Consider the following 27,295-nt stretch of genomic DNA (forward strand, 5'->3'; position numbering starts at 1 on the left):
GTGTGGTTCAGGGTTGGGCGGCAAAAACCAGAGTGACCCAGTGATAGCCGAGGAGTGACCAGGATTGCAGGATTGGAGTACCCAGCGTTAGGTGATACAGACTAGAGTAGCCCAGGCTGAGCTAGGGGTGACTAGGGTTTAGTGTCCCAGGGTGAGGTGGCCCAGGCTGAGCTAGGGGTGGCGAGGGTTTAGTGTCCCAGGGTGAGGTGGCCCAGGCTGAGCTAGGGGTGACTAGGGTTTAGTGTCCCAGGGTGAGGTGGCCCAGGCTGAGCTAGGGGTGGCGAGGGTTTAGTGTCCCAGGGTGAGGTGGCCCAGGCTGAGCTAGGGGTGACGAGGGTTTAGTGTCCCAGGGTGAGGTGGCCCAGGCTGGGTTAGGGGTGACTAGGGTTTAGTGTCCCAGGGTGAGGTGGCCCAGGCTGGGCTAGGGGTGACTAGGGTTTAGTGTCCCAGGGTGAGGTGGCCCAGGCTGAGCTAGGGGTGACTAGGGTTTAGTGTCCCAGGGTGAGGTGGCCCAGGCTGGGTTAGGGGTGACTAGGGTTTAGTGTCCCAGGGTGAGGTGGCCCAGGCTGGGCTAGGGGTGACTAGGGTTTAGTGTCCCAGGGTGAGGTGACCCAGGCTGGGCTAGGGGTGACTAGGGTTTAGTGTCCCAGGGTGAGGTGGCCCAGGCTGAGCTAGGGGTGGCGAGGGTTTAGTGTCCCAGGGTGAGGTGGCCCAGGCTGGGTTAGGGGTGACTAGGGTTTAGTGTCCCAGGGTGAGGTGGCCCAGGCTGGGCTAGGGGTGGCGAGGGTTTAGTGTCCCAGGGTGAGGTGGCCCAGGCTGGGCTAGGGGTGACTAAGGTTTAGTGTCCCAGGGTGAAGTGGCCCAGGCTGGGCTAGGGATGACGAGGGTTTAGTGTCCCAGGGTGAGGTGGCCCATGCTGGGCTATGGGTGACTAGGGTTTAGTGTCCCAGGGTGAGGTGGCCCAGGCTGAGCTAGGGGTGACTAAGGTTTAGTGTCCCAGGGTGAGGTGGCCCAGGCTGGGCTAGGGGTGGCGAGGGTTTAGTGTCCCAGGGTGAGGTGGCCCAGGCTGGGCTAGTGGTGACTAGGGTTAAGTGTCCCAGGGTGAGGTGGCCCAGGCTGGGCTAGGGGTGACTAAGGTTTAGTGTCCCAGGGTGAGGTGGCCCAGGCTGGGCTAGTGGTGACTAGGGTTTAGTGTCCCAGGGTGAGGTGGCCCAGGCTGGGCTAGGGGTGACGAGGGTTTAATGGCCCAGGGTGAGGTGGCCCGGGATCGATCTGCCAGGGGTTCCTGGCCCCTCGTGGAGACTGTGCATACCCTCGCAGTTCTTGCCATCGGCCGCCAGCCTGAATCCCTCGCCGCACGAGCACTGGAAGGAGCCCTCGGTGTTGTCGCACGTCTGTGCGCACAGCCGCCCCGGGTACTTCCAGCACTCGTTAACGTCTGATTGGCAAACAGACACAAAGACAAAAATAACCTTTCATTGACTGCTAGGGCATGGGCTGCTAGGGAGCACCTATGAAGGCCAACATGGCACACAAGGGGGTGGGTGGCCAACACCATGCCCGGCCGCCGTTATCTCCCCAATGCAAATGTTTACACAGTGCCCCTGGTACTCATTTAAGGCTGAGTTGACCTAGGGGAGGCCCAGGATCAGTTTAGATATCCGTCACCGTTGTTGGCTGTGAGCGGGAACTGAACTCGGGTCGGTGGATACAGGGGCTGGTAGATTATGCTGGCAGGTAGGGTGCCGGTGGTGTGTAGGTGCATACCGGTGGCTTGCCAGGGACACACAGGAGAAAGCTTGATGGCTTATGGGTGCATTTGTGAGTCGAGCCGACAATGGCAGCGGTGCCGGTTGGCATCAACGCGGGCGCCCTCACCGACGCAGGTGCGTGTTCGCACGTCGAACTCGTAACCCGTGCGGCAGTCGCAGCGATAGGTGCCCGGAGCGTTCTGGCAGAACTGGTCTTCGCCGCACGTGTGCACACCCGTCGAGCACTCATCCACGTCTCCGGAAAGAAGAAAAAAACAAAGACCAAATAAGTGCGCAAATAAAAAAATTTCAGTGGATGCCGGTTCTGCAACGCGACCCGACGCACGCTTGTGCACGGAAGTGTGTGTGCATGACACACAGTCACCGTACCCAAACATCTGGCCCAATATGTGTTGTGTGCGTGATACACAGTCACCGTACCCAAGCATCTGGCCCCATGTGTGTGGTGTGCGTGACACGTGGTCGCCGTACCCACGCATCGGACTCCATCGGGGGAGGCGTGGTATCCGCGCCCACATAGGATGAGCGTCCTCTGGCAGGTGAACGATCCCACCGTGTTGATGCAGTTGAAGCCAGGGCGGCACGGCGCCGAGCCGGATGAGCACTCATCAATGTCTGAAGCGAACGATGGTGACGATGAATAATAATATTAATTATTATGATGATCATTTGCAGCCCATTGTCAATCCACTGCCGGACGAGGGCCTCCTCAATCCTATTTCAGCCGTGGTGGTTCTTTGACCACACTTCACCAATCTGGGTTTGGTGAAACGGGAGGCCCAGGACGGGTTCAGATGTCACTCGCATCTGATTTATCAGTCGAGGCCAGGAATCAAACTCAGGTCACCAGGTTCATCGCACAGTATGCTAACCACTGTTGCACTGCTCCATGATGCTGCTGATGATGATGATGATTAGAATATCAATGGCGTTATCAGTTTTGACAATGATGGCAATGATGATGGTGACAACGATGGAACACTGGCGCACTGCTCACCGGCACAGTTGCCCACGAGGTCCTTGGTGAAACCTTCTCCGCAGTGATTTCGAGGTCGGCACAGGAAGGAGCCCTGCGTGTTCTGGCACTCGTTGCTGGGGCCGCAGCTGTGGCTGCCTGTCAAGCACTCGTCCACATCTGCGACGGGAGCAGCGGCAGCGGCAATGATCACAATCACTCGCTCAAACTCAATGGCATAGCTATCAAGGAGTGTGTGCAGGCGGTGCAACTGCCCGGGGCCACAGACAACAGAGAGGCTCAGATGCCGGGCTACGAAGAGGAGCACTAGGCAGGGGTGAGTGCGAGCGGTTGGCTGAGGGCACACATTGAAGTCGATAGTGACCAGGCTAAGACCATTAATTTACTAGAGCAGAAAACCCGATTAAATCGCACTTGGTTCTGGATTCGAACCCAGAATCTCAGCAGTGCCAGATCAGCGCTCTGACATCTGAGCCACCTGATCACCTCCACCAAGCATCATCTTAAAGCTCTGGTAAAACATCGGTGGCTGCAACAACATCATATGTCTGGATGCCCCATAATCCAATATATATGTACACATATACACATAGTGTGGTTCATCCAAGCGCTACGGTCCTATATCTATTAATACTACTTAAAAATATTGAATAATTTTTATTTTGCCAGGTGAGGCCCACTGAGCTATACACCTCTTTTTTAGAAGTGACCTTGCCACGAAAAAATAGCTCAACCAAGTGGCTTATCATGTGGAGCACGTGGATAAAAATCCATGGGACCACGGGGAGAGAGCAACACGCAAACTCCAAATATACAGGAGTCGTCAGGGTCGTGATTGAACCCATGACCTCCTGTATACCAGGCTAAGGAGTTAAGATCTCACCATTGTGGCACCCATATCGCCATGTTTGGCCAACCGCATGGGGGAGAGAGAGAAATATAGGAGGCTGTGGCACGGCCTCTGGCTGCTGTACCCGTGCACTGGTTGTCGAAGCCCATCTGGAAACCAGGAATGCAGGGCACGTTGAGCTCGCACTGGAAGGAGCCCACCGTGTTCACGCAACGCTGGCCAGGCAGGCACGTGTGTGACTCCACCAGGCACTCGTTCACGTCTGGCCAGAGGGAGGAAGGGTGAGTATGTGGCTCAGTGCAAGCACATCTGTAAAAACAGCATTATAGCTCATCGGATTTCTCCAGTATAAATAAATATTCTGATTCTGTTATCACCTGTCCTTGCCTTTTACCTGCCCTCCTACCTCACCTTTCACTTCTCACCATCGTCTCCGGTTCCACCTTCTTACAAAGCCCACGGTCAACCTTCGTTCCCTCGGAGGTCGCTCCTTCTCGGCTTCTGCTCCTGAGGGTCTGGAATTTTCTTTCCCTAGAACTCCGTGCGGTTGAGACTGCTGCTGCCCTTGTCCAAGTCAAGACTTAAGAGCCCATCTGTTTTCATGCTATGTTTTTTTCTTCATGTGAAGCGCCTGCAGATACGGTTGAATTTAGATGCTGCTATATGAATGTAAAATGTATGGTGTAATTGTCCTGGTTTTCCAAAGTATCGTCATGTGGTTGAGGTATCAGCTGTCGTGTATTTCTTCACAGGACCCGGGGAGTTTAGTGCTGGATACAGCAGCCACGATTTCAAATGTGATTTGTAACTTTGATCCTTAGCTGTGTGTATCGATAGTTCACTGTTAATGTGCCATTCTATCGAGGGACTACTATGGTGTGGTATGGGTCTGTTATGTTGTTGTTTTTGCTGCCTTGCCCAAGATTGATAAACCGGGGTTATATAATGTATTTATTGTGTATTTTTATTTTAGTGACCCGCTTACCTTTTTCTCTATTTTGCACTCCTCCGATCGGTTTTTTTTCTATCGTTTACTGTTGTTACCTGCATGACCCGCCCATACTGGACACGTGTGAAAAAAAGAGCTTCACTACTCATCGGATTCCTACCCCCGGCCTAAAGATTCCGATTCTAGATTCTCCGTTTTGTTTTGCCGGCCGCGAGGGGCCTGCCGTACTGCTCAGGGTAAGAATTATACGGGGAATTTAGATTTTCTCACGGCTGGGTGCCGATTGGCCGATGCCAGTCACCGTGGCAGTGCGGGGTCCAGGTTGGGCCCGCCACACTGATTAACTCATATTTGTTAGTTCCCTTGCTCAATTTGACTCCTTTTGTCAGCGCCTCCACCGGCCGCCTTGGAGAGATAGCATCGCGGGCGCGCTGAATGGCATCCAAATCAGCCTGCAAAATGCGATTTAATGAGTCGTGTGGACAAAAAAAATGCAATTGTCGTTCCGTGATCAGAGTGAAGGGGTGTGGGGGTGGTCGCCCCTCGGGATCGGTGTTCGTGGCTGGGAAAGGTCACCTTGGCAGGTGTGTCCATCCTCTTTGAGCTCGTGGCCCGCAAAGCACGAGCACACGGCGGCCAAGCCCGTGTCGTGGCACTGCTGCGAGCAGGGGCCCCCGCCTGCACGCGCCACCCACGCAAGCACGCGGAGTGAATGCAAAGACAAAGAAGCTGCCGCTGTGGCGAGATGTTAACAACCCCGCCCGGTATACAGGAGGTCGTGGGTTCAATCCCAAACCTGATGCTTGTATATTTGGAGTTTGCATCTTATCCCTGTGGTCGCGTTAATTTTTCTCCAGCTCCTCCGGGTTTTCCCTCCACATTTAGAATCAGCATGCGTTTAGAGTGTTTGGCTGATATAAATGTCCACGTGATAAGCCACTTTGTTGGGCTATCATTTGTGGCCAGGTTGCTTATGAAAACGAGCTATATCGCTCAATGGCCTTACCTGGTAGAATACAAATAGTTTAGTTTTAACCCCCGCCCCCCTAAATAACCTAAACAGATTACTGGCATAAGTGCTGTTAGCGAGGGTGAGAACCTCCTTCCCTCAGCCGTACAAAATCAGCAGGGGATCAAATACTTTTTTCCCTCACTGTATGAAGGCCAGCATGGAAACACGAGAGGGTGGGTGGCCAGCACCACGCCTGGCCGCCTTTGTCTCCCTAACGAGGATGTTTTTTTTTCTGTACACACCCGATACTCATTTTAAGGTTGAGTTGACCTCGGGGAGGCCCAATACCAGTTTCTAATAATCGTCACTGGAGAGAACAAGCCCAAAGGGATGTTCCCTGCGGAGATGGAGCGATGAGATCATTCCCTGGGCAGGAGAGAACGTGGATCGTGGCACTGCAGGGTGCTAAAGGATGCAACTGGTGTGAGGAAACCTTCATCCAGCAGTGGATACACCCATGGATGATGATGATTATGTGTGTTCTGAACTACCGGACATCTGTGAAAAAGAGCTGTCTAGCTCATCAGATTCCTCCAATACAAATACATATTCTGAATGATCTCCGACTGATTCTGAATGAGATGTGTGCACCTTGGCATCTGTCCACGTGGTTCTGCCCCTGGTGCAGCTCCAGTCGGTCCCCCCGATCCTCGTTGTCTGCAAAGAGGGGGTCCTCTCTTAAACGCGAGGTATTGTCTCGTCGCACACAACCCACCAAACACCGATCGTTTGAACGCTCTCCAAATACTCTAACATCGAAAGCATTAGTGCACAAGCTCTCCGTCCATCTCTAACGGCGAGATGCTGTGATTCCATAAAACCGTGACCCGATATGAACAAAACCTCTCTGTGGAGTGGCTCTGCTATGAGGGACGTACCATACTCTTTGGTTTTTTCGGTAATGTCATGTAGGTAAAAAATTAAAATAATTTACATTTTATTCTTTACCTATGTGACTTTACCGAAAAAACCAAAGAGTATGAATCCTTGCACTCACGAAAACTTCAAATCTGGGACGTACCATGTTGAAAACCGGCCACATTGATCAAAGGGGGATTTGCCTCATACTTGGAAGACACAAACAACACAGCAAAAATAAATATTTACAAATATGCGAATGCATTGTTCCCTGACAGCTGGCCATCGGCTTGCGTTACTAATTAAATACTTCAGAGGGCAAACACACATTGGATAGCATTACGTAACCCATGCTTATCCTTAATTGATTAACAATTATTCATAGTAAGGAGGGTTAGGCGGGAAGCGGTGGAGCGGCGGTTAGCACACTTTGCCGTGTACCCGGCCAACTGAGTTCGAACCGCCCCACCGCCACCACCCCACCATTCACGACGTCGCGGCTCACCGGGCAAGCAGGAGCGTCCGTCGGCCTGCAGCCGGTGACGAGAGAAGCAGGCGCAGCGGAACGATCCGGCAGTGTTGACGCAGAGCTGCTGGCACAGCTGCCCTGGGTAGAGCGTGCACTCGTCCAGGTCGTCGGCCGCCCCCGCCTCCGTCTCGCCGAAGCCGGCGCCGCCCGCCAGCGCTGCAACCGCGGAGGGAGAGGAGCGCACCACCACCCCAGGTTCATCGCCACGAGCACGAAGACCGCGTGAGCCACAGCACCGTCGCCTCGCTCCGTCGTCGTTGATGAGAAATGTAATTTGCCGGCCGCTGCCAGGGATCTTCATTCATTCGGTTCTTTCGGTAAAGTCACGTAGGTAGAAAAATAATAGATCACGACGTTTCGATCGCAACACAAGCAATCGTCATCAGGTGGGACAACCACAGCAAGAAAAAACAGCTGTTTTTCACTTCATCAGCGTCAGCCATACGAAAAAGACTGAAGATCAAATCCAGTCAGACACGTGAATAAGTAAATAAATACGAATATAGAGTTTGGAAAAACCACTGCTCTGGTGAATGTAACCCTTTCCCGGTCCGAGAAGTCTGCAAGTTGCAGCGTGGGTCCAATTCACCGCTGAATCTCGGAATGTGCAAGAGGTTAGCGTAAATTTTATCGAGAGAGGCATAGCTCCACTGTTTTTAAATACATTGTACTCACCACAGCGAACTGTAGCGACACGACCGCACTCTACGCTAGATGGTACCAAAACTGTGCCACACGCCCTCCCGCGTGGCCTTTTACGAAAAATTACGACGTACGCGTCCGTCAATCGGAACGGAGAAAAGGGTTAAGTGGTGCCCGCCGGCGTGAAAACGCAAAGGCCCCAATAACCGCAGGGGGACGTTGCGCCAACTTCGGGGCCAACGCTGGCGTGTTTCCCGGCGTGGGGGGGGGGGGGATGTCCGCCGAACCGCACCTTGCGCGTCCGTGGCGGTCTCGGGCTGGCGCGGTCGGCGTGGCCCGGCGCCCTCCCCCGGCAGGGGGATCAGGTTCTGGGCCTCCTCGCAGCAGCCGCGGAACACGCGGCTACACGCGTGGCCCAGCGCCGGCACGTCGCCGCAGCCGTGCCCGCGGATGCGCGCGCGCATGCCCAGCGAGCAGCAGTCGCAGCATTGCTGGTGCCCGGGGTGACCGGCGTGATGGGGGAAGTGAGGGGCCAGAGAAGGCAGAAGAACAACGCGGAGGGTCAGGCACAAGGTGAAAGCGAGCGTCAAAAGGCAGCCATTAGCACAGGTGAATGGCACTGGACAAGGGCTTGGACGTGTTCACGTGTCACCCTTTTATAAAAGGTGGTGGTGGCTGTGGTGGCGGTGGTGGCGGTGGTGGTGAAGGTGGTGAAGGTGAGCATTGTGCTATAGGCGAAAGTGGTGGAGGTGTCGGTGATGAGGTAAAGGTGGTGGCTGAGGTGGCTGTGGTGGTGATGGTTTAGGCGATAGCGGTAGCACACGTGATGGGGTAAAGATAGTGGTCATGGTGATGTAGGCGACAGTGGTGTTGTTGTTGATTAGGTAAAGGTTGCCGTCACGTTGTCGTGTTGTAGGCGATGAGGTAAAGCTGGTTGCCGTGGTGTTGTTGATGAGGTAAAGTTGATTGCTGTGGTGTTGTTGATGAGGTAAAGCTGGTTGCTGTAGTGTTGTTGATGAGGTAAAGTTGGGTGCTGTGGTATTGTTGTTGAGGTAAATCTGGTTGCTGTAGTGTTGTTGATGAGGTAAATCTGGTTGCTGTGGTGTTGATGAGGTAGAGCTGGTGTTGTGGTATTGTTGATGAGGTAAAGTTGGGTGCTGTGGTGTTGATGAGGTAAAGCTGGTTGCTATGGTGTTGTTGATGAGGTAAAGCTGGTTGCTGTGGTGTTGATGAGGTAAAATTGGTTGCTATGGTGTTGTTGATGAGGTAAAGTTGGTTGCTGTGGTGTTGATGACGTAAAGTTGGTTGATATGGTGTTGTTGATGAGGTAAAGCTGGTTGCTGTGGTGTTGATGAGGTAAAGTTGGTTGCTGTGGTATTGTTTATGAGGTAAATTTGGGTGCTAGTGTTGATGAGGTAAAGCTGGTTGCTATGGTGTTGTTGATGAGGTAAAGCTGGTTGCTGTGGTGTTGATGAGGTAAAGCTGGTTGCTGTGGTATTGTTGATGAGGTAAAGTTGGGTGCTAGTGTTGATGAGGTAAAGCTGGTTGCTATGGTGTTGTTAATGAGGTAAAGCTGGTTGCTGTGGTGTTGATGAGGTAAAGCTGGTTGCTATGGTGTTGTTGATGAGGTAAAGCTGGTTGCTGTGGTGTTGATGAGGTAAAGCTGGTTGCTATGGTGTTGTTGATGAGGTAAAGCTGGTTGCTGTGGTGTTGTTGATGAGGTAGAGCTGGTTGCTGTGGTGTTGTTGATGAGGTAAAAGCTGGTTGCTGTGGTGTTGTTGATGAGGTTAAGCTGGTTGCTGTGGTGTTGTTGATGCGGTAAAAGCTGGTTGCTGTGGTGTTGTTGATGAGGTTAAGCTGGTTGCTGTAGTGTTGTTGATGCGGTAAAGCTGGTCGCCTTAGATGCATAAAACTGTAGATGATAGTGGTAGCGTCACTGCTGAGGTAAAGCAAGTTGCCCGTGATGTTGTATACATGTTGAACTTCTTTTTCACCGTACGCAGCCAACCGTGCTAATCGGAGGTGCGGAGGTAAAGGACAACAAACTAAACACAAAACAGCAGTTCTATGTGACTCGGTAAAGTGGCGCTGACCACAGCAGTGGCACAGGCGATGAGGCGAAGACGCTAGTGCAAGTGATAAGGGTGGCTGCCGTTGCGGTGCGGGCGATGGCGGTGGCGTAGGCGACGGGGGAGAAGGACATTGGCGCGGGCGACGGCCGGGCACCTTGTAGAGGTTGGCCTCGCACACGTCGTTGGCGAGCGATGTGCAGGTGCCCCCACTGCGAGCCGCCACCACCCCCGCCTGGCAATTGGCGTCGTGCAGAAAGGCCATGCAGCACTGCTCCTGCACCACCCTGCCTCGCAGACCGCACAAAGATCCCTCGTGAGAGACTTCCAACAGACTGGTGAGGCAAGTGCTGTTAGCGTGGACATATGAAGGCCGGGCAGGCATGGGGATGGGTGGCCAGCACCACGCCTGGCCGTCTTGGTCTCCCGAATGCTGATATTTACGCACCACAACAGGTACTCGTGTTGAGTAGTTCCGACGTACGTACTCGGAGACGGAGGTAAGTTAGGGGCTTCCGCCAGGGTTTATTAACACTTATCCATACTACACAGGGTACACAACTCCCAGGGGCTAGGGGTCCTACTCTGAGTCCGGGTCCCTGCCGGCTAGCTCCGGTCTCTCACCTCTACAGCTACCACCGGCTTCTCCCCAGACTCACTACTCGATCCCTATCACTATCCCTGGTTCCCTCTTCACCCTGTTTACTATCCCCGTTCCTATAGTGACCCCGCTTACGTCACGGGGTATCCCTTAAATACCCTAGGAGGCGTGACGTCACGTGCACTGCCCAGCGCGTGCGACCCCACGTCCCGTGATGTCATCGCACCGGACAGCGCACACGACGCCACCACTCTCCTCTACTCCTCTACACTCGTTAAGGGCTGAGTCAGCCTAGGGGAGGCCCAGGACCGGTTCAGATCTTTTCGTCACTGACGTTGGCCGCGAGCGAGAATAAAACTCGGGTGGCGCAGTGCGCTAACTGCTGTGCTACCTCGCAGGCCACACGTACCATGGCACAGATGCCTCTACGCTCAGCTCAAGTCAAGTTGTATTTGTGTAACCAGGCGAGAACTCAAGATAATGTATCATTTGCGAGAGACCTGGGCGACAGGGTTACCTCTGGCTATATCGACCTGTGGCCCTCTCTAGAACATTCGAGCACCAATGAAAACAACAAGTGTAATTTAAAGCGAGTAAGTGGACATGTGGTGCAGAGGTCAGAGCACCAGGCTGACACTGGTGAGATCTTGGGTCCAAATCCAGACAGCTGACTGGAATTAAACCGGGTTCTCAGGTCTGGTGGAGTTGATGATCTCCTCCCAGTCACCAATGATTGCGTAAAATAAATATATATCACACTAAATTTGGTTCTGCACTTAATTTGACTAACTTTCATCTTTGAAAGAAAAAAATTTCGATCTTGATTTGAAGCTTTCGTGACTGCAGGAATCCATACCCTTTGGTTCTTTCGGTAAAGTCACGTAGGTAGAAAAATAAAATAAAACCAAAAATAATATATCACGACTTTTCAATCGCAACACAAGCGATCGTCCTCAGGCGGAAAAAAATCCAGCAGTGGAAGTGCTGAAACGTGATATATATTTTTCTTTTATTTTTTCTACCTACGTGACTTTACCGAAAGAATGAAAGAGTATAACAAAATATCGATTTTACTTTTATGCGACGAACATTACTTTTGGTGGCAGCGCGGATGGGCACGTGCTGCCCCTCCCCCCTCTGTATCAAACAGAAGTCACTTGAGGACATTTCAGAGGTGGCTCTGCGATATTGCGCTTACGAGGGCTGTTCTCTATCATGGATTGGACGGCTCTGGGAGAGATGTGAATGGAGACTTTATCTCTTGACCTGATGCTGGTATCACAATCCAGGATTCTGTAGTTCTCGCCTGCCATGTCCCCTGCCGTTCAACGAATTGTCATAAATTCAAGAAGAAACGTTTGTCTTGTTTGTATTAGTATTATCTGGACTGTTCCGTCTCCTCTACACTGACTTCCGCTTTGTTCCGTCAATATTGTTTGCGCCCTGTCAGTTCATCGGTCTCGTTTGTTCCATCTCGTTCTAAGACAGCAGTCTAAAGGATAATGTGCAGAACGTTTACACAACTCAGACTACCCAGCAAACACGGGATGGTGGGACATTGGCCCAACATTGGTCCTACGGTTGCAACCATATGCCAACATTGGCACAGCATTGGCATGCTCGCTGTGTGATGCAATGCCAATGCATGCATCGTGGTCTTGAGGACTGATGTTAATTCACGAATCAATGATTCATTGCATTGCCAGCGGAGCAATGCCATCAAACAAACACCGGAGTAAGTTACAGGAGCCCACACAGCCCATCCATGCGTCTTCTCACCCTGGCCAGAAGATGGTGCTATTGGTCCACAATCAAAGAGCTCCCCACAAACCTAAACTACGTACTATATACCAGGTACTTCAAAAACATGTTAACACTTATATAGGAAATATAACGGATAATACACTGTAACATGATAACAAATGTATGTTAATAGCTTCAAAAAGTCAAAAAGTATTCATAATAGAGGTTTTTGGGTTAGATCGTGTTGTAAATATATAAATGTGTCGTTAAAACCCGCCACCACCCGACACAGCCAACTAGTAAGGGTTGTCACGTAAACAGAACGTGGCCAATTCGTCACTAGTACAGCACACCGGTGTGCTGAAGAGCCAGGCCATAACATTTACAAAATGAGTACGACGTTTCGCCAGTAATTACAACCAGCTTCATCAGGCAACAGCCAGATTAGTTGAGAAGTCTTAATGTTTATGCGAGCCCTTTGAACTTGTCATTCCCGTCTGTTGTGTTTATTAAAATAGCCGTACCAACGGTAATCCCTATTGAAGTACGCTGCCCTTTGTAGGCAAGCATTTAAATAATGTATCATTCGATTATTCGCTTCCAAGCAGCACTAAGGCGGTAGCTATCCGAACGGTTAAAGTTATTTTATTTCTTTCAATTTCGATAGATTCTCTAATTAGTCTTGGCAAGTAGTAGCTAGTTTGCACAAAACTTCAACATTATCAAAATCAATTGAGTGTCCTTGTTGGCACGCGTGTTCTGCTACTGCTGACAGTTGTATTTGGGATAATTAAATATTTCTCTGATGTTCTTTTAGTCTCGTGCTGATCATTCGTCCTGTTTGCCCAACATAACATTTACCACATGTGCAGTTAATCCTGTACACACCTTCTCTTGATAGCTTCGGTAATACATCTTTTCTACCAGATATTGATTTCTGTATTTTATGTACCGTGCCAAATCTGACTCGGATGTTTTGTTTTTCTAAACATCTGGCTAGTTTATGAGTTACTCCCGCAATGGACGGTATTTTGATCATTTTAATTACTTGGGCAGTTTCAATGTTCTTGTTATTTGATTTGGTTTTGGTATTCAACGCCCTGTTGATTTGTGTATCATTGATTTGTGCATCATTGTAACCGTTCATTTGCAGCGCTTCTTTAACGTGTTGAATGTGCTGTACTAGTGACGAATTGGCATATTCTGTTTACGTGACAACCCTTACTAGTTGGCTGTGTCGGGTGGTGGCGAGTTTTAACGACACATTTATATATTTACGCGATCTAACCCAAAAACCTCTATTATGGAGTCTCCACTTGTTCGCCATAATTGTCAACACGTGCCTGGAATCTTCTCCAGGTAGTCTCCAGAGCCCGGAGGCAGTTTTCTTGTGATATTGTTGGAAATTCTCAGAAGTGTTAAAAAATGTTGAAGCACCCTGTATATAAAAGTGAGCTTCACTAATTTTCAGAGAGCCACATTCACCAATAAGACATCAATGACAGATGCAGATACCTGATGCACAAAATGTGAAATTTAAAACTCCCCAGGAGCATGCGACTGTGGTCACGCAGAACAGACCGTATAACGACGCAATGCCCGATCCACAGTACGAAGGAGACATCGCGGCGATGCCGCTCCGCTGCTCCTGACGCGGTTATCTGGCTAGACCAACCTGAACGTGAAATTGTAGTGGTTGCTCTGCATCTACAGTGAGGGAAAAAAGTGTTTGATCCCCTGCTGATTTAGTACGTTTGCCCACTGACAAATAAATGATCAGTCTATAATTTTAATGGTAGGTTTATTTGAACAGTGAGAGACAGAATAACAACAACAAAATCCAGAAAGACGCATGACAAAAATGTTATAAATTGATTTGCATTTTAATGAGGGAAATAAGTATACTTATTTCCCTCATTAAAATGCATTGTTCAAATAAACCTACCATTAAAATTATAGACTGATCATTTCTTTGTCAGTGGGCAAACGTACAAAATCAGCAGGGGATCAAATACTTTTTTCCCTCACTGTATATTTGTCGGGGGCCACACTAAAGGCCATCAGGGGCCATCAGTGGCCCGTGGGCCTTGCAATGAAGAACACTGATATATATATACTTCACTACATAACGATAATAAAAACAATACTCGTTTACAGCACTTTGTCAAAACAGTACACTTCCTGGTGAAGGTCTCCTCACGCTGTGTTAGTCATGGACGGTTGATTGTGTGACCATACTTCAGCAAGCTGATCAGTGTGAGTCGGGTCAAGCGCGCATCCAGGACCGGCTCAGATATCACTCACCAATGATGTTAGCCCTAACTGGGAATCAAAACTCAAGAAGCCGGGTTCCAAAACACAGCATGCTAAACGCTGCACCACCACTCCTTCATTCTGTACCCTGAGTCAAGATCAAGTGAGCTAAGCAGTGGGTTGAATGTTTTTTATTGTCTACAGATGTCTAGCTACAGCGTGTAACATTTTAATAACATACTGTATAGTATACATAAGCCTGCTATAAAGCAGCAGGCTCTACTGCCCACGAGAATGTAATACATTGGCATTGGATGCTTCATACAGCAGTGCGTTTGGCCCTAATGTAGTGGCATGGCGTGGTTGGCATGGGGCACTGGGTACAAGCAATGAAATGGGACCCCTGTCCAGCGTGAACCCCTTATTCGTAGCCCAGCACCTGAGCCGCTTTGGCCATTGGGCCCCGGTGCAGTTGCACTGCCTGCACAAATGATAGCTAGGCCACTGTCCCTAACACTCAGGACATTGGGCATTTGCACTTTATTTTCTCAGCTTTGTTTGAATTTTCTTTGGCTCCAAATTAATCCCGGACTCGCTGTCTAGAAACGTCGGTGTCTATTTACGATTCGCATGGGGCGGTTGCAGACGTTCCGGGAGGAGACGCTGCTACCGACGAGACATCGGATTCAAACCCAAGAAGATCTCAGCAGTGTCGACTCAGCATCTCTCTGATCCCCCAAAGCTACCCAGCAAGCTCCTGGACTAAGCCCCAAATGAGTACCTGGTGCGGTGTGTAAACATCGCCACTGGGGAGACATAGACGGTCGGGCGTGGTGTTGGCCACACACCCCCTCGTGTGCTGTGCCGGCCTTCATAGGTGCTACTCGCTAACATCACTTTCCCCAACAATCTACTCAGGCTATACAGGGGATCGTTGTCTTTGGCTTTGTGTCACTCTGCTCTTCTTTTCCATCGGGCATCATGTTTTTTTGGCCGACGATGAAACTGGTGGAACGTTATCCTCCTCTCTGTGTCTGGTCAGGGCGATCGCTTCCTGCAGTGCTGCCCTTTCCTCTCTCGAGGCCTTCTTTATACGTCGACGCACGCATTTACTGCTGTGCATTCATTGTATGTCTTCATAAGAAGGTGGCAACGAGGGGCGTGTGGTCTGTGCGCAGTGGAGTTCTCTGCGCCTACCGCTGCTGGGGGGGGGGGGGGGGGGGGTGTGTGTTGAACTTCTTTTGCCCCGTACATAGCCAACCATGGCTAATCTGAGGTGCGGGGGAAATACAACAAACTTAACACAAAAAGCAGTTCTAAGCAAACTAGTTTTCAATCTAAGTCATTTAAAAGTACATAGCTCCAGTGGCTTCCGAATATCGGAAGGAAGAGCGTCCCAGACGGCTACAGAAGCGCATCTGAAAGCGCGCGATGCAGTGACCGTATTTTTGGGGGGCTGGCGGTGGTGGTGAGAGATGAGACAAAAGTGGTGGGGGGGGAGGGGAGGGGGGAGTGATGCTGCACCTGCAGTCGTCTGCCCCCTGTGCCCCGGACATGGGGATGTTCCCGCAGCGACCCGTCTCGGCTGCCCACTGCTGCCCCGCCGCGCAGCAGCTGTGGATGAGCTCCTCCGGTGAGGTTACTGGCAACACCGCTGCAAACACACACACACATACACGTGTGGGAACACTGTCACATGAGTAAACTCACGCAGCTATAATAACCACGATGCTTATTTACCCAGGAAGGCCACACTAAGTCTGGGAACTGGATGAAATGAAAATACAAACTCGGCGCAGAGAGGTGCCAAAGTCAAGAATCTAAACCAGACCCTTCTTGCTGTGACCACTGCGACAACCCGGACTCGTTTAAAGTCAGGGAACAAACATTGACATGAACTCAACACATTCGCCAATAACCTGGCCCTGAAGATGAAAATAAACATATCATAGGTGACGTTTTAGACAATATATCCTCTTTATAAGGCTGTGGACCTTCCCATTGCAGGCTGTTATTTGTGTTTGTGCACCACTGCCAAAGCAGGATCGTGCCGCGGTGGCGAGATGTTAACTCCCTCGCCTGGTATGCAAGTGGTTGTGGGTTAGATTCCGACTCGTGACGCCTGCATATTTGTAATTTGTATGTCTCTATTCCCGTGGTCACGTAGATTTTTCGCCAGGTCCTCTGGTTTTTCACTCCACATTTAGAAACATGCATTTAAAGTATTTGGCTGTTGTACATTTCCACATAAGCCACTTCGTTCAGCTATCATTTGTGGCCAGCTTGCTTCCAAAAAAAGCTATATATCTCAATGGGTTTTTTCTTGTAAAATAAAACGTATTTTCGTTTAGTTTTGTCATTTTTGCACCTTGAGATCCTGGGTTCGAAACCAGGCAGCTCCCCATTATGAAACTGAGTTCTTGAGTGAAGGGAGTTTAAGATCTCTGCCCGGTGACCAATGACTGCACACACACAAAAAAACTACCATGTTAAATCTAATTCAGCTGAATTCCTAGCCCTGAGAATGAAAAACATCGGTCGGGATGTCAAAATGTGACGAACATTACTCTCCGTGGCAGGGCGGGTGGGAAATTGCTGCTCCCTGCTGCTATGTAGAACAGAGGTCACTTGAAAAGGGATGTCAGAAGTAGTTTTGAGATATTCACTTCTATGGTTCGTTCGCTGACTGGAAATATTCTACCGCTCCGCGAGGGATGCAAATTTATTCTGCGTTTGATCACAAGATGTAGCACAATCATTGTACATTTCAATTGGGAGGGGGGTGGGAAATAAAGAGGGGGGTGGCTCTTATCTGACAAACAAGACCTGTAAAAGAACACACGTTTGTAAGTATTATGTTTAGGCTTGTTTACCCAGGAAGGTCCTCACTGAGTCTCAAGATTCCTTTACAGGAGAGTCCTGACAAGTGTTTGCTGCAGCTGGTGGCGATGTTTCTCGGTGTGCAATCTCAATTGAGTGATTTTTTCAGGACATATTTTCGGCACTGGGATATTTTGGTCAATACCGGTGACATTGTATGGTGGGTTTTTTTTGTCATGGGAAGAAACCAGAGAGCCTGAAGGAAACCCACGCAGAGCAGGGGGAGAAAGCACGCAAGCTCCACACAGAAAAGGCACCCGAGTCGGGAATCGAACCCAGGCTCCTTTATTCTGAAAAATGTTATCAGTTCATCAAAATGTTGTCGTTAATTTGACACTAAACAAAAATCAATCACCTTCAATATGAACACTATCTTATCAAGCAAAAAACAACACAGGGAAGGAGCAGAAGTGATTTCTCCGCTCTGATGGTTGTGACAGGGAAAGACACTTATGCTGCCCCTCCCTGTATACTCCACACTCATATTTCAGGCCCCCTCTACTCCAAAGTGGAAGAGAAAAATATGCAGCGGGCTAACACTGCCACCTCCATCCTTCATAGCGGAAGGTTCACTGCTTGAAATGTCAGCCGGCCGACTGTATTTTTTGTGGGGTTGCAAGGCAGTGTTAATAATAAAGGACATGATTTTTGTCGCGATCATATAACTGCCAATGCAGGAGGTTTTTTTTTTTTTTAAAGTGACACCATCTTACAATTGCTTTGGAATGTACAAGTTCTACCAGTCGGGTTTCGGCACTATCTCATAAATTGGCTAAGATTACTGCCTGGTGGGAGGGCTAAAGGAGTGATTATCTATTTTTGTGACGTATGTTATGAAGAAGGGCCATTTCCCAAAACATTGCATGTTACATAATTGTTCCTTTTAAGGACCACAGTGTTATTGATTGCGGTGTTGAGTTTTTGTTATTTGTGCTTATGCACCGCTGCCAATGCAGTATCACAAAAATATTCTAATAATGTAAACGTAGCGCGCGGTCTCTAAATGAGAGACCCCATGTAATATTACATGGCCTTACATGGGATTAAAGTGTAAACTTTAGTGAAGGGGAAAAGATCACATCACAATGAAAAATCAAATCAAAGTTTTTGAACTTTCCAACATTGGCAACCACAAACCTTGAAATGAAATCGCTCACATTTAGAGTAATTTTTTTTCAATTGTTTTTGTAGAATCTGCCAAGGGTTCTGTTTTAGAATGGAGAGCTGAGAAAGTGCTTCTCGAACCCGAATACATCTCAAAGATGGATTATGTCCTCAGTTTTATTAATCGTGACCTGTACCATAAAATTGCAAATCACGGTCCAAAGTAAAGTTAATTACTTTTGGAGTTACTACGAGGAAGTCTGGCCAGGACTCTTTTTTGTTTGCTCTCAATAGTTTTTTTTTTAAACGATTTGTCAACCGCTCCGATAAATTACGACGCTCATGCGCAACACAGTGTGGGGCCCTCTTAGGCCGAGCGAGCGTTCCAGCGGGACACAAAAGCCAGGCTGAGCTTTAAAAAAAACGCTCCTCAAAAATAACTTTTCATTCGGCTGTACAATATTTCTGCAGAAAGAAAGTGCGCATGTGGTATTTTGGTTTTTACAACAAAAAAAACCCACCCCAGCTCCACACAAAGCCCGACTGAGCTTCGCGAGTACCCAAGCCAAGAATCACAGATGGAAATGAAAAAAAACAGAAGGGAGTTCAGATCTGCTGCCTTGAACACGACAGGCATTATAACTTGAGGGAGCCCCGATTCATCCGTGAAAGTAAAAATGTTTTTAAAGACGACTGCAGTAAAAACTAAGACCACCCACGTGTACCTCCTCTACCTGAAAGCCCCCTTGACCACACAGGTCAGGGCGCTTGCTCTCACCGAAGCAGCAGCTTGCCAAAGAAACATATTGCCGGGCATTTCCTTAATTCATCAAGCTGCCACCTTTGCCTCGTAGCAGCCCGCGTGACCCCGGCGTCTCGCAAGGGACCGCCCCGAGGTCGACAGCGGCGCGTCTGCGTCCTCTCAGGGTGATGGCGCTCGAGCGGAGCGTGATAAGGTCCGTAGAGTACGTGAGAGGGGGGGTGCGGGGAGGGGGCGCCTTGGCTAGAAAAACCACCACGTGCTCGTGTCACCTCGACTTGCCCGATTCATCGCCGATGACGATCGAGCCAGGGGGCATCTCCGTAGCTCGCGTCGTAACTTACAGGTTTAAAGACGAAGAGAAAATCAGCAAACTCATTTGAGAACGTTTCACTTATGATGACAAAGACAAAGATCGCCCGTATAGCCTGTTCAGACTGTTGGGGCAAGTGCTGTTAGCGAGCACCTATAAAGGCCGGCACGACACACGAGGGAATGGATGGCCAGCACCATGCCCAGCCGCCTTTGTCTCCCTCCTGGCGATGTTTCTGCACCGCATCAGGTACTCATTTGAGGCAGAGTCTACCTAGGGGAGGCCCAGGACTGGTTTAGATAATCGTCACTGGTGTTGGCTGTGAGCGGGAATCGAACTCGGGCCACCAGGTTCGTAGCGCAGCGTGCTAACCACTACACTACCACTCCCCACTTCTGACGAGATCGCACGCCCCACACACACGCACAAAAGACAAAGATCTCCTGTAGAGCCTTGAACAGACTGTTGGAGCAAGTGCTGTTAGCGAGTAGCACGTCTGAAGGCCGGCACGGCACATACGTGGGTGGGTGGCCAGCATCAGGTCCATGATCTCTGTCTCACCACTGCGCCAGGTACATGTTTAAGGTTGAGCTGATCCAGAGGATGACCAGGACTTGTTCGGTCGGATATCACGAGCCACTGGTGATAGCTGTCGCTGAGATTTGAGCTCAGGTCACTGGTTTCGTAGAGCAATCTGCTGATCACTGCGCCATCGCTCCCCACAAACGTACATAGGCACACACGTGTGCATTGGGCACCATTACTGTTTCATTACTTTGGCAGCAACTGCTCTTTACAGGCACCACTCCGCGCCAACATGTTTCAGTTTTTTTGGACTGTTAATGTGAGTTTGCTACAAAACCAAACAAATCTGGCCTCATTCGTTGGCTAAAACCCATCAGACTCCGTCGGCCCGTTCGATCCATCTCCCCCTGCTCCCTGTCAGAAGGCGTTTTATTTCTCTCCGCTTACGAAAAAAATCTGGCCGCAAACTAAAAAAAGGCCACTAAAACGGTATATTTGGTGAAGAAACTTCTCCAAAACCATATTCCAACCTCATTCGTCTACGTAGCCACGATCTGCGTAATCCACGTGCCCCACATCATCCGCCAGGAAACTATAGCCGCTGGCGCGCCGAGGGCAACATCGCCACATCTAAGTTACCGCCACCGCCGCCACAATCGCGGCCACCGATACCACCGCCAATACCACCACCACTGACACCGCCGTCACATACGCGGCCACCGATACCACCGCCAATACCACCACCACCGACACCGCCGTCACATACGCGGCCACCGATACCACCGCCAATACCACCACCACCGACACCGCCGTCACATACGCGGCCACCGATACCACCGCCAATACCACCACCACCGACACCGCCGTCACATACGCGGCCACCGATACCACCGCCAATTCCGCCACCGAAGCCGTTACCTGCACACGCGATAAGGAGCTGCGAGACCCAGAGCGCAGCGAAGGCCTGCGGAGCGAGACCCATCTTGGCTACGTTTGTTCTGAGCTTGGGGCCGCGAGAACGCAGAACGCGTGACGGAACGCCGGGTCCTGCTGCTGCTGCTGCGGTGGTGCTGCTACTGAGCCAAAGATGGGGAGGAGGGTGGGGGTGGCGGAAAGTTTTGCGATGGGGGATGGAGCGAGGATGCCGGAGGGTAGAGGGTGGGTGGTGGTGGTGGGGGACGGGACGGGACGGGACTGAAGGGTGAATGGTGGCTGCTGCAGGGGAAGTAGGGAGGGAGGGAGGGAAGGTGGCGGGAGTTACTGGAGTTGTTTTTTTTAACGATCACCCACAAGCGGCCAATTGCCGACAAAGCCTCGAGGCTCTACAACTAGCACGTCAGTTTCCACGAGAAACGCACCTCCCTCTCCTCCCACGGTCTGGCCAGTCCATCTGGTATGCATAAGCAGCAGCGGCAGCAGTTGTGAAGCCAACGGAGAGAGCTTTCGAGCACGAGGAAATCCATTTGGTTTGACACCTACCCCACCGGCCACTGCTCGCAAAGCCGTCTGCAGTACAAGTCACGGACTCCCCCCTTCAACCTCCCGCAGCCTCCTAGCAGCAGAGATCCACACACCAACCAGCAATTTCCCTGCTTCCCAAAGCACCGTCCTGTCCCCCACCATTGTCATTTCACTTGAAGTGGCCTGAAAACTTGAGCAGAGGCGTCGCAGCGAATTCAGTTCAAGTTTAGTTCAGCATAGGTGTGCCTCAAATCGGCAAATATAATCTCGGCTATTTTATGGCCGAAGGGAATGGTTCAAACTAATTTGTTTTATATAAAAAAAATCCCAGACTGAAGATATGACGTGGGCAGACTTGGCTATGTGGAGTTCACAAGGGCTTAAGTCCATGGTTGCGTCTCATTATTCACTCAGTTTTCTAGACTAAACGATTCAAATAATGACTGCAAAATCAATTTCGGGCCTTGTTGCAACTTCAAATGTGGGTATTATGATTATAATTACTTTGATACGTATGAATGGGAAAACATTTTTAACAACCCAAGCGTTACCCCGGCAATGGGTCTGTAAATATTGCTTAAAAACGCGAATATAAATAAGTACTTGCATAAATAAAGACCGGCTGTCATGTACAAACACATCGCACGTAGTGGCTCTTTGGTGGCGGCGGGCCAACAGGTGGTCCCGTTAGGTTACGATCCCCGCACACCTCGCTAACTCGCCAAGCGCGGCGTCCGTCGAACGCACGGATGAGCGAACGCTTGATGCCCGCAGCGTCCAAACAGGCAGCAAACACCCCCTCTTCTCGTGGGGCGCACCTCGCCGCACTTGAAAATCAAACGACAAAATATTTAGATTTTAAGCTTTCGTGACTGCAGGGCTTCACATTCATACATGACTTTACCGAAAGAACCAAGAATATGACGAAATATTTGGCTGCTGCTGCTGCTGCGTTGGCAGATTGGTGCGCGAGCACGATTAACAAAAAAAAAACACACAAAAAATACTCAACACATCGGTCAGTAACACTGTGGCCTTAAAATAAAACAAATGTAACAAATGTAATCGGCGACGATTCATTCATAGCACATTGCCTGAAACACGCTGTGTTATTGACGAACGTGTTGAGTTTCGTTCACTCGTAATAAAGTTGCTGTTGTTTTTAGTTAGATACGTGCCAATTAGTTAACACTTTAGCACACTGGTGTGCCAGAGAGTAAACACGCAACATCTACAATTTGAGTGCAGTTATCTTCACTATTTGTACCGTGCACCGTTTTTACTCTCGTCGCGCGCTCAGCGGCGGGCGGGCGGTCACCCAACACCGTATCACTCCAAAATATGCATTCGAAGGCAATGATTTGGGTGTTATCTGCAAACCGCCGTCTCTCAGACAAACCAATTGAATGGCTTAGTCGCTCACAACTCAAGCTCCAATGGTTGATGTAATCTATTCAAAATAAGAAGACTCCCCTATCACTATGTATGTATGTTGAACTCCTTTCGTACCGTATGTAGTCAACCGTGCTAATTGGAGGTGCGGAAGAAGGACAAGCTAAACACAAAAATCAGTTCTAAAGAAATGAGTTTTCGATCTAGATTTTAAAGTGCATAGCTCCAGTAGCTTACTAATATCGAAAAAAAGAGCGTTCCAGACAGCCGCAGAAGCCCATCTGAAAGCGCGCGATGCAGTGACCGTCTTTGTTCGATGCTTACCCAAAAGCCGCTGCGAGGATGACTGGAATTTGCGTGGTGGTTATTATGCTCCTTGACGAAATCAGCAAGACACTGTGGTTCATTTGTGGCTACTACTGTGGTCACTATTCTCGTGAACGTCACTCGTTGATTCTTCCACCCACGTTGAGGCCTTGGTCTACCAAGGCCAGTGTCGTCTCATCCGCACTGCGTTCAACCACCACCACCACACTGGAGGTCACAACAACACTTCTCTTTCTGCGTATTATTTTTGCACTCACTGCTCCACTTGGGAATTCTCTCCCATCATCTATTTTCCCAAGCTCCGACAAATAACCTTAGCTCTTTCCAATAAACGTACCAAAAAAACGCACACCTTCAAAGAGTGCTATTTGTTGCTGCCCACTTGGCTTTTTTTAGGGCACGCCGGGCCCTCGGTTCGCAGGCGGTGGTCGCGTCTGTTTTCTTGACGTCACCCGGAGCGACGTGCAACCCGGGGACGGGATAAACGGGTCCTCTGAAGTCTGCAGCTGCAGACCTCGGCCTGGGAGAGAGCGGCTTGCGCAAGCTGGAACTCAACACCGGTTACGCCCGGGCAGCATGAGAAGCCATCAGGGCAGAGCCCACGCCCAGCGGGCCCACGCATCCTCGCGGTCTCCCGCTCGCTCACGTGGCTCTGCTGCACAAAGATGCCCTGTGGAGCCGTGCAAGCTGACGCGGCCCGCGCGGCGGTTGCGTTTTTGCCGTTTGGTCACGGAGGTTCCGCGGGTTCGAGCTCATCGGCCGCCCTGGTTAGTACTGCGGCAGGGGAATTAAGTGAAACTGACCGCTGTCTGCTTTGCAGCGGGCGTTAAAGACAGCGTGATGTTGTTCAAAGCGGAGTAGGCCACGCAGTGCTGGCGTCATAGCCCAAGTTTGAAATAATTACCCACAAATTATCTAATTGGGTAAAGAGCTCTGCTGCCCCCGACATTGGCATTGTCCCCTACTGTGAAACTACTGCAGACTATAATCGTGTTAAAACGTACTCATTCAAGGCTGAGTCGACCTAGGGGAGGCCCAAGACCGGTTGAGACAATCGCCACTGGTGTTGACCATGAGCAGGAATCGAACTCCAGTCACCGGGTTCGTAGCGCACTACAGCTCCCCAACCACACACCGCACACACACACACATGCCAGCACGTACAGGCGAACACCACACACATTCACACGCCCAATACACGTGGAGGTGGAGCACACGCACAGACATCAATCAACCCCCTACACACACATACACACAGCCGCACACGTGGACACATCACCCACCCTTTGTGCACACAGCGCAATGCACATGCACACATTCACCCACCTAATGTACACACGCATCACATGCACACACACACACAAACACTCAAACACGTGCAAGCATGTACAGAAGATGATTACAGAGACAGAGGTCCACCGTGTAACCTACACAAGCTGCTGGGACAAGTGCTGTTATCGAGAAACCATTCAGGCCAGAACGGTACACAATGGGGTGGTGTGATCGCCTTTATCTCTCCAAGTGCTGATGTTTGCACACTGCACCAGGTACTCATTTAAGGCTGAGTCAGCCTAGAAGAGGACCCCTGTGCCAGTTCATATATACTTCTCTGACATTGGCCGTGATCGGCAATCGAACTCGAGTCCTCGGTTTTATAGCGCGATGTGCCAACCACTACACCACCGCTCCCCGCGTGAGGAATTTGAACACTTTCCACCAGCACGCACACTCACGTGCAGATTTTTAAGATGCAGGAGACACCACAACGTTCTGCACAAATGTTCGGCCGCTATCAGGGTCCCAATGCTTGCGGCTTTTTATCCAGGCAATAAATCATGCGATGAGAATACAATGATAATACAATGGACCTGTGCTCGTATAACACTATACGGGCACCCAGGTGGATAAAACGATCAAGAATCAGCATGCAATGAGTGCTCCTAACGTTCTCAGAAGAAAGTATAACAAAAGTAATTCTGGGGAAAAGTAAAAAAAAAATTCCCATGAGTAATTGAGCGATATAGAGACCAGATTTTCATTTTAATGGAAGAAAGGCCGCTTTTAATGTGTCACTGTGTGTGGTCATATTGCCCATGGAGGGAGTGGTAGTGTCACGGTTAGCGCGCTGTACTATAAATCCAACGACCCGAGTTCGATGCCCCTCTACACGGCCAACACCAGTGACGATTAATTATCTCAACCGGTCCTGGGCCTCACCTACATCAACTCCGCCTCAAAAGAGTACCTGATGCGGTTTGTGAAAACATCGCCACGAGGAAGACAAAGGCGGCCGGACGTGGTGCTGGCCACCCACCGGCTCGGGCGCCGTGCCAGCCTTCATCACTGCTACTCGCTCGGAGCATTCGTACCAAAAGTATGTTGACGCTACACAGGGGATTTTTGTCTTTGGTGAAATTGCCCAGTGGTCGCCCTGTGGCCAGGGACTGTGATCTCGTATCTCCGCCGCGTGACGAATGTGTCATCAGCGTGACTCGCTCGCCCATCGCACACTCACGCAGGGGGACAGGGCCAACAGCAGCCAACGCAAGCACACAGCTCGCACGCACGCGCACACACACATACAGACAAAGATCCCCTGTATAGCCTACACACAGATACATGGGGAAAGTTCCGTCTGCGAGAACATTAAGCGTGGCATGGCACACGAGGTGGGTGGCCAGCACCACGGAGCGGCGATATTACACATCGCACCAGGTACTCATCTGAGGCTGAGTCAACCTAGGGGAGGCCCCTTAATAGTACAAATAACACTGGTCAACACACTTTTTCTGGCATAAGGTATTCCAACGGTTTTAATGTAATTTTGGGGTGCTGATTCCAAATCTGGCATCAGTTTTTGTCTCTCACATCAGGTTTTTGAGATATCAAATATTGCACCTTCAATAAAAACTGCAGAAGAAAAATATTAAATAAATGTGGATATCTACATAAAATGATATTATAAACACACTATTCTAAAAATACAGCACCATATTTTAACACTAAAGCAGTGACTGACAACAACTTGCAACAACTTGCAATCATAAGTGACAGAGTTAGTTTCGGGTAAAATCAATGAAAATGGGGTATGCCGATAGCATAAAAATTATGTGATAGAGCAAATCTGAGATCAGATTTGGAATCAGCACCCTGAAATTAGTCTAAAACAGCTGCAAAAGTCCAGGCCAGAAAAATTTTTTTTTTTTTGTTGACCAGTGTAATTAATCGTTACTGGTGTCGGTCGTGAGTGGCAATCGAACTCGGGTCGCCGAGTTCGTAGCGCAGTGCGCTAACCATTGCGCGACCGCTCCCCTGCGAATACAAAGACAAATCTCCCCCGGGATGAACACACGCACGGACGCGCGAGCCAAAGGGAACCGCACATTCATGCCCGGGAATCAGGAGCCGCAACTTCTCGTCGCAGTTGCAGCGCGGAGATCACGCACACACACACACCGCGCCGCGCTTGTGACGCGCACGACGCACGGCACAAACAGCGCCCGTGCGAGCAGCACGGGCGGGACTTGGACTTGGCCCATTCCCCTCCCCCCTCCTCCCACTCTCGCTCCTGCACGCAGCAGCAGCAGCGGCAGCAGGGTGCGACGCGTCGATTGCCAGAGGCCGTTGTGCGTCAGACAAAAGGGCTCTCTCATCCAAACCAGAGCCACTCTGCTTTAACAGCCCACTTTGTGTCACAGCGAGCCCTCCAGAACCAGCCTCCCCCGAGGTGGCCGTACTCGGCCCAGAGGGGCCCAAATAAATCCTCCCCCCCCCCCGTCCATCCCTGTGACCCATCGTAATGGGAGCGAGTGTGGTGCGTGCGTGTGGATGTGCACTGGCTTGCCCTGAAGAAGTAGGATGGATCACTTAATTAGAATCCAAATTGCCCTGTCTTTATTTCGTGTGAGTAAAAATAATAATGTTCCCCTTTTCACAATTTAATTCCGTTGTCGCATCATGCGACGAATTATACGTTCGAATATCTCGCAGAGCAGTGAAAACAAGATGTGTCAAAGGGCGGCCCGTGGAAGCAGATATCGCAGAGTTACTTCTGAAACCCCATTGAGTGACCTGTGTGATGATGATGGCATTTGGTTTATTGGATAGAACATGCATGATTATAGTGATGATGACATTCATAACATCCAAGGTCAATGTTTTTTTGATGAGCAGATGGAGATGGGGCTTATAAATAAACGTCACATCAGGTGGCAAAACAGCAGTCGCACCCTTCTCAAAACAATGTTGACATCCCATCATACAAATGTAAACGCACGGC

At 50.1% G+C, this 27,295-nt stretch overlaps 1 protein-coding gene across 1 annotated transcript in view; it reads right to left on the reverse strand.

The window, feature by feature from the left end:
• Positions 1-27,295, reverse strand: part of FBLN2 (fibulin 2) — a 71,023-nt gene that overhangs the window by 15,233 nt on the left and 28,495 nt on the right. The window contains exons 4-14 of the mRNA XM_061551985.1: positions 15,779-15,908; positions 9,815-9,944; positions 7,881-8,079; positions 6,923-7,102; positions 6,151-6,216; positions 5,124-5,225; positions 3,723-3,860; positions 2,770-2,907; positions 2,244-2,387; positions 1,879-2,007; positions 1,313-1,438 (exon numbers count right to left, since the gene is read on the reverse strand). Coding sequence (XP_061407969.1) covers positions 1,313-1,438; positions 1,879-2,007; positions 2,244-2,387; positions 2,770-2,907; positions 3,723-3,860; positions 5,124-5,225; positions 6,151-6,216; positions 6,923-7,102; positions 7,881-8,079; positions 9,815-9,944; positions 15,779-15,908 — 1,482 coding nt within the window. The remainder of the gene's footprint in view (positions 1-1,312; positions 1,439-1,878; positions 2,008-2,243; positions 2,388-2,769; positions 2,908-3,722; positions 3,861-5,123; positions 5,226-6,150; positions 6,217-6,922; positions 7,103-7,880; positions 8,080-9,814; positions 9,945-15,778; positions 15,909-27,295) is intronic.

This window comes from Lethenteron reissneri, chromosome 15 (assembly GCF_015708825.2).
Source record: "Lethenteron reissneri isolate LAM-NWPU_2019-01 chromosome 15, ASM1570882v1, whole genome shotgun sequence".
Taxonomy (NCBI): domain Eukaryota; kingdom Metazoa; phylum Chordata; class Hyperoartia; order Petromyzontiformes; family Petromyzontidae; genus Lethenteron; species Lethenteron reissneri.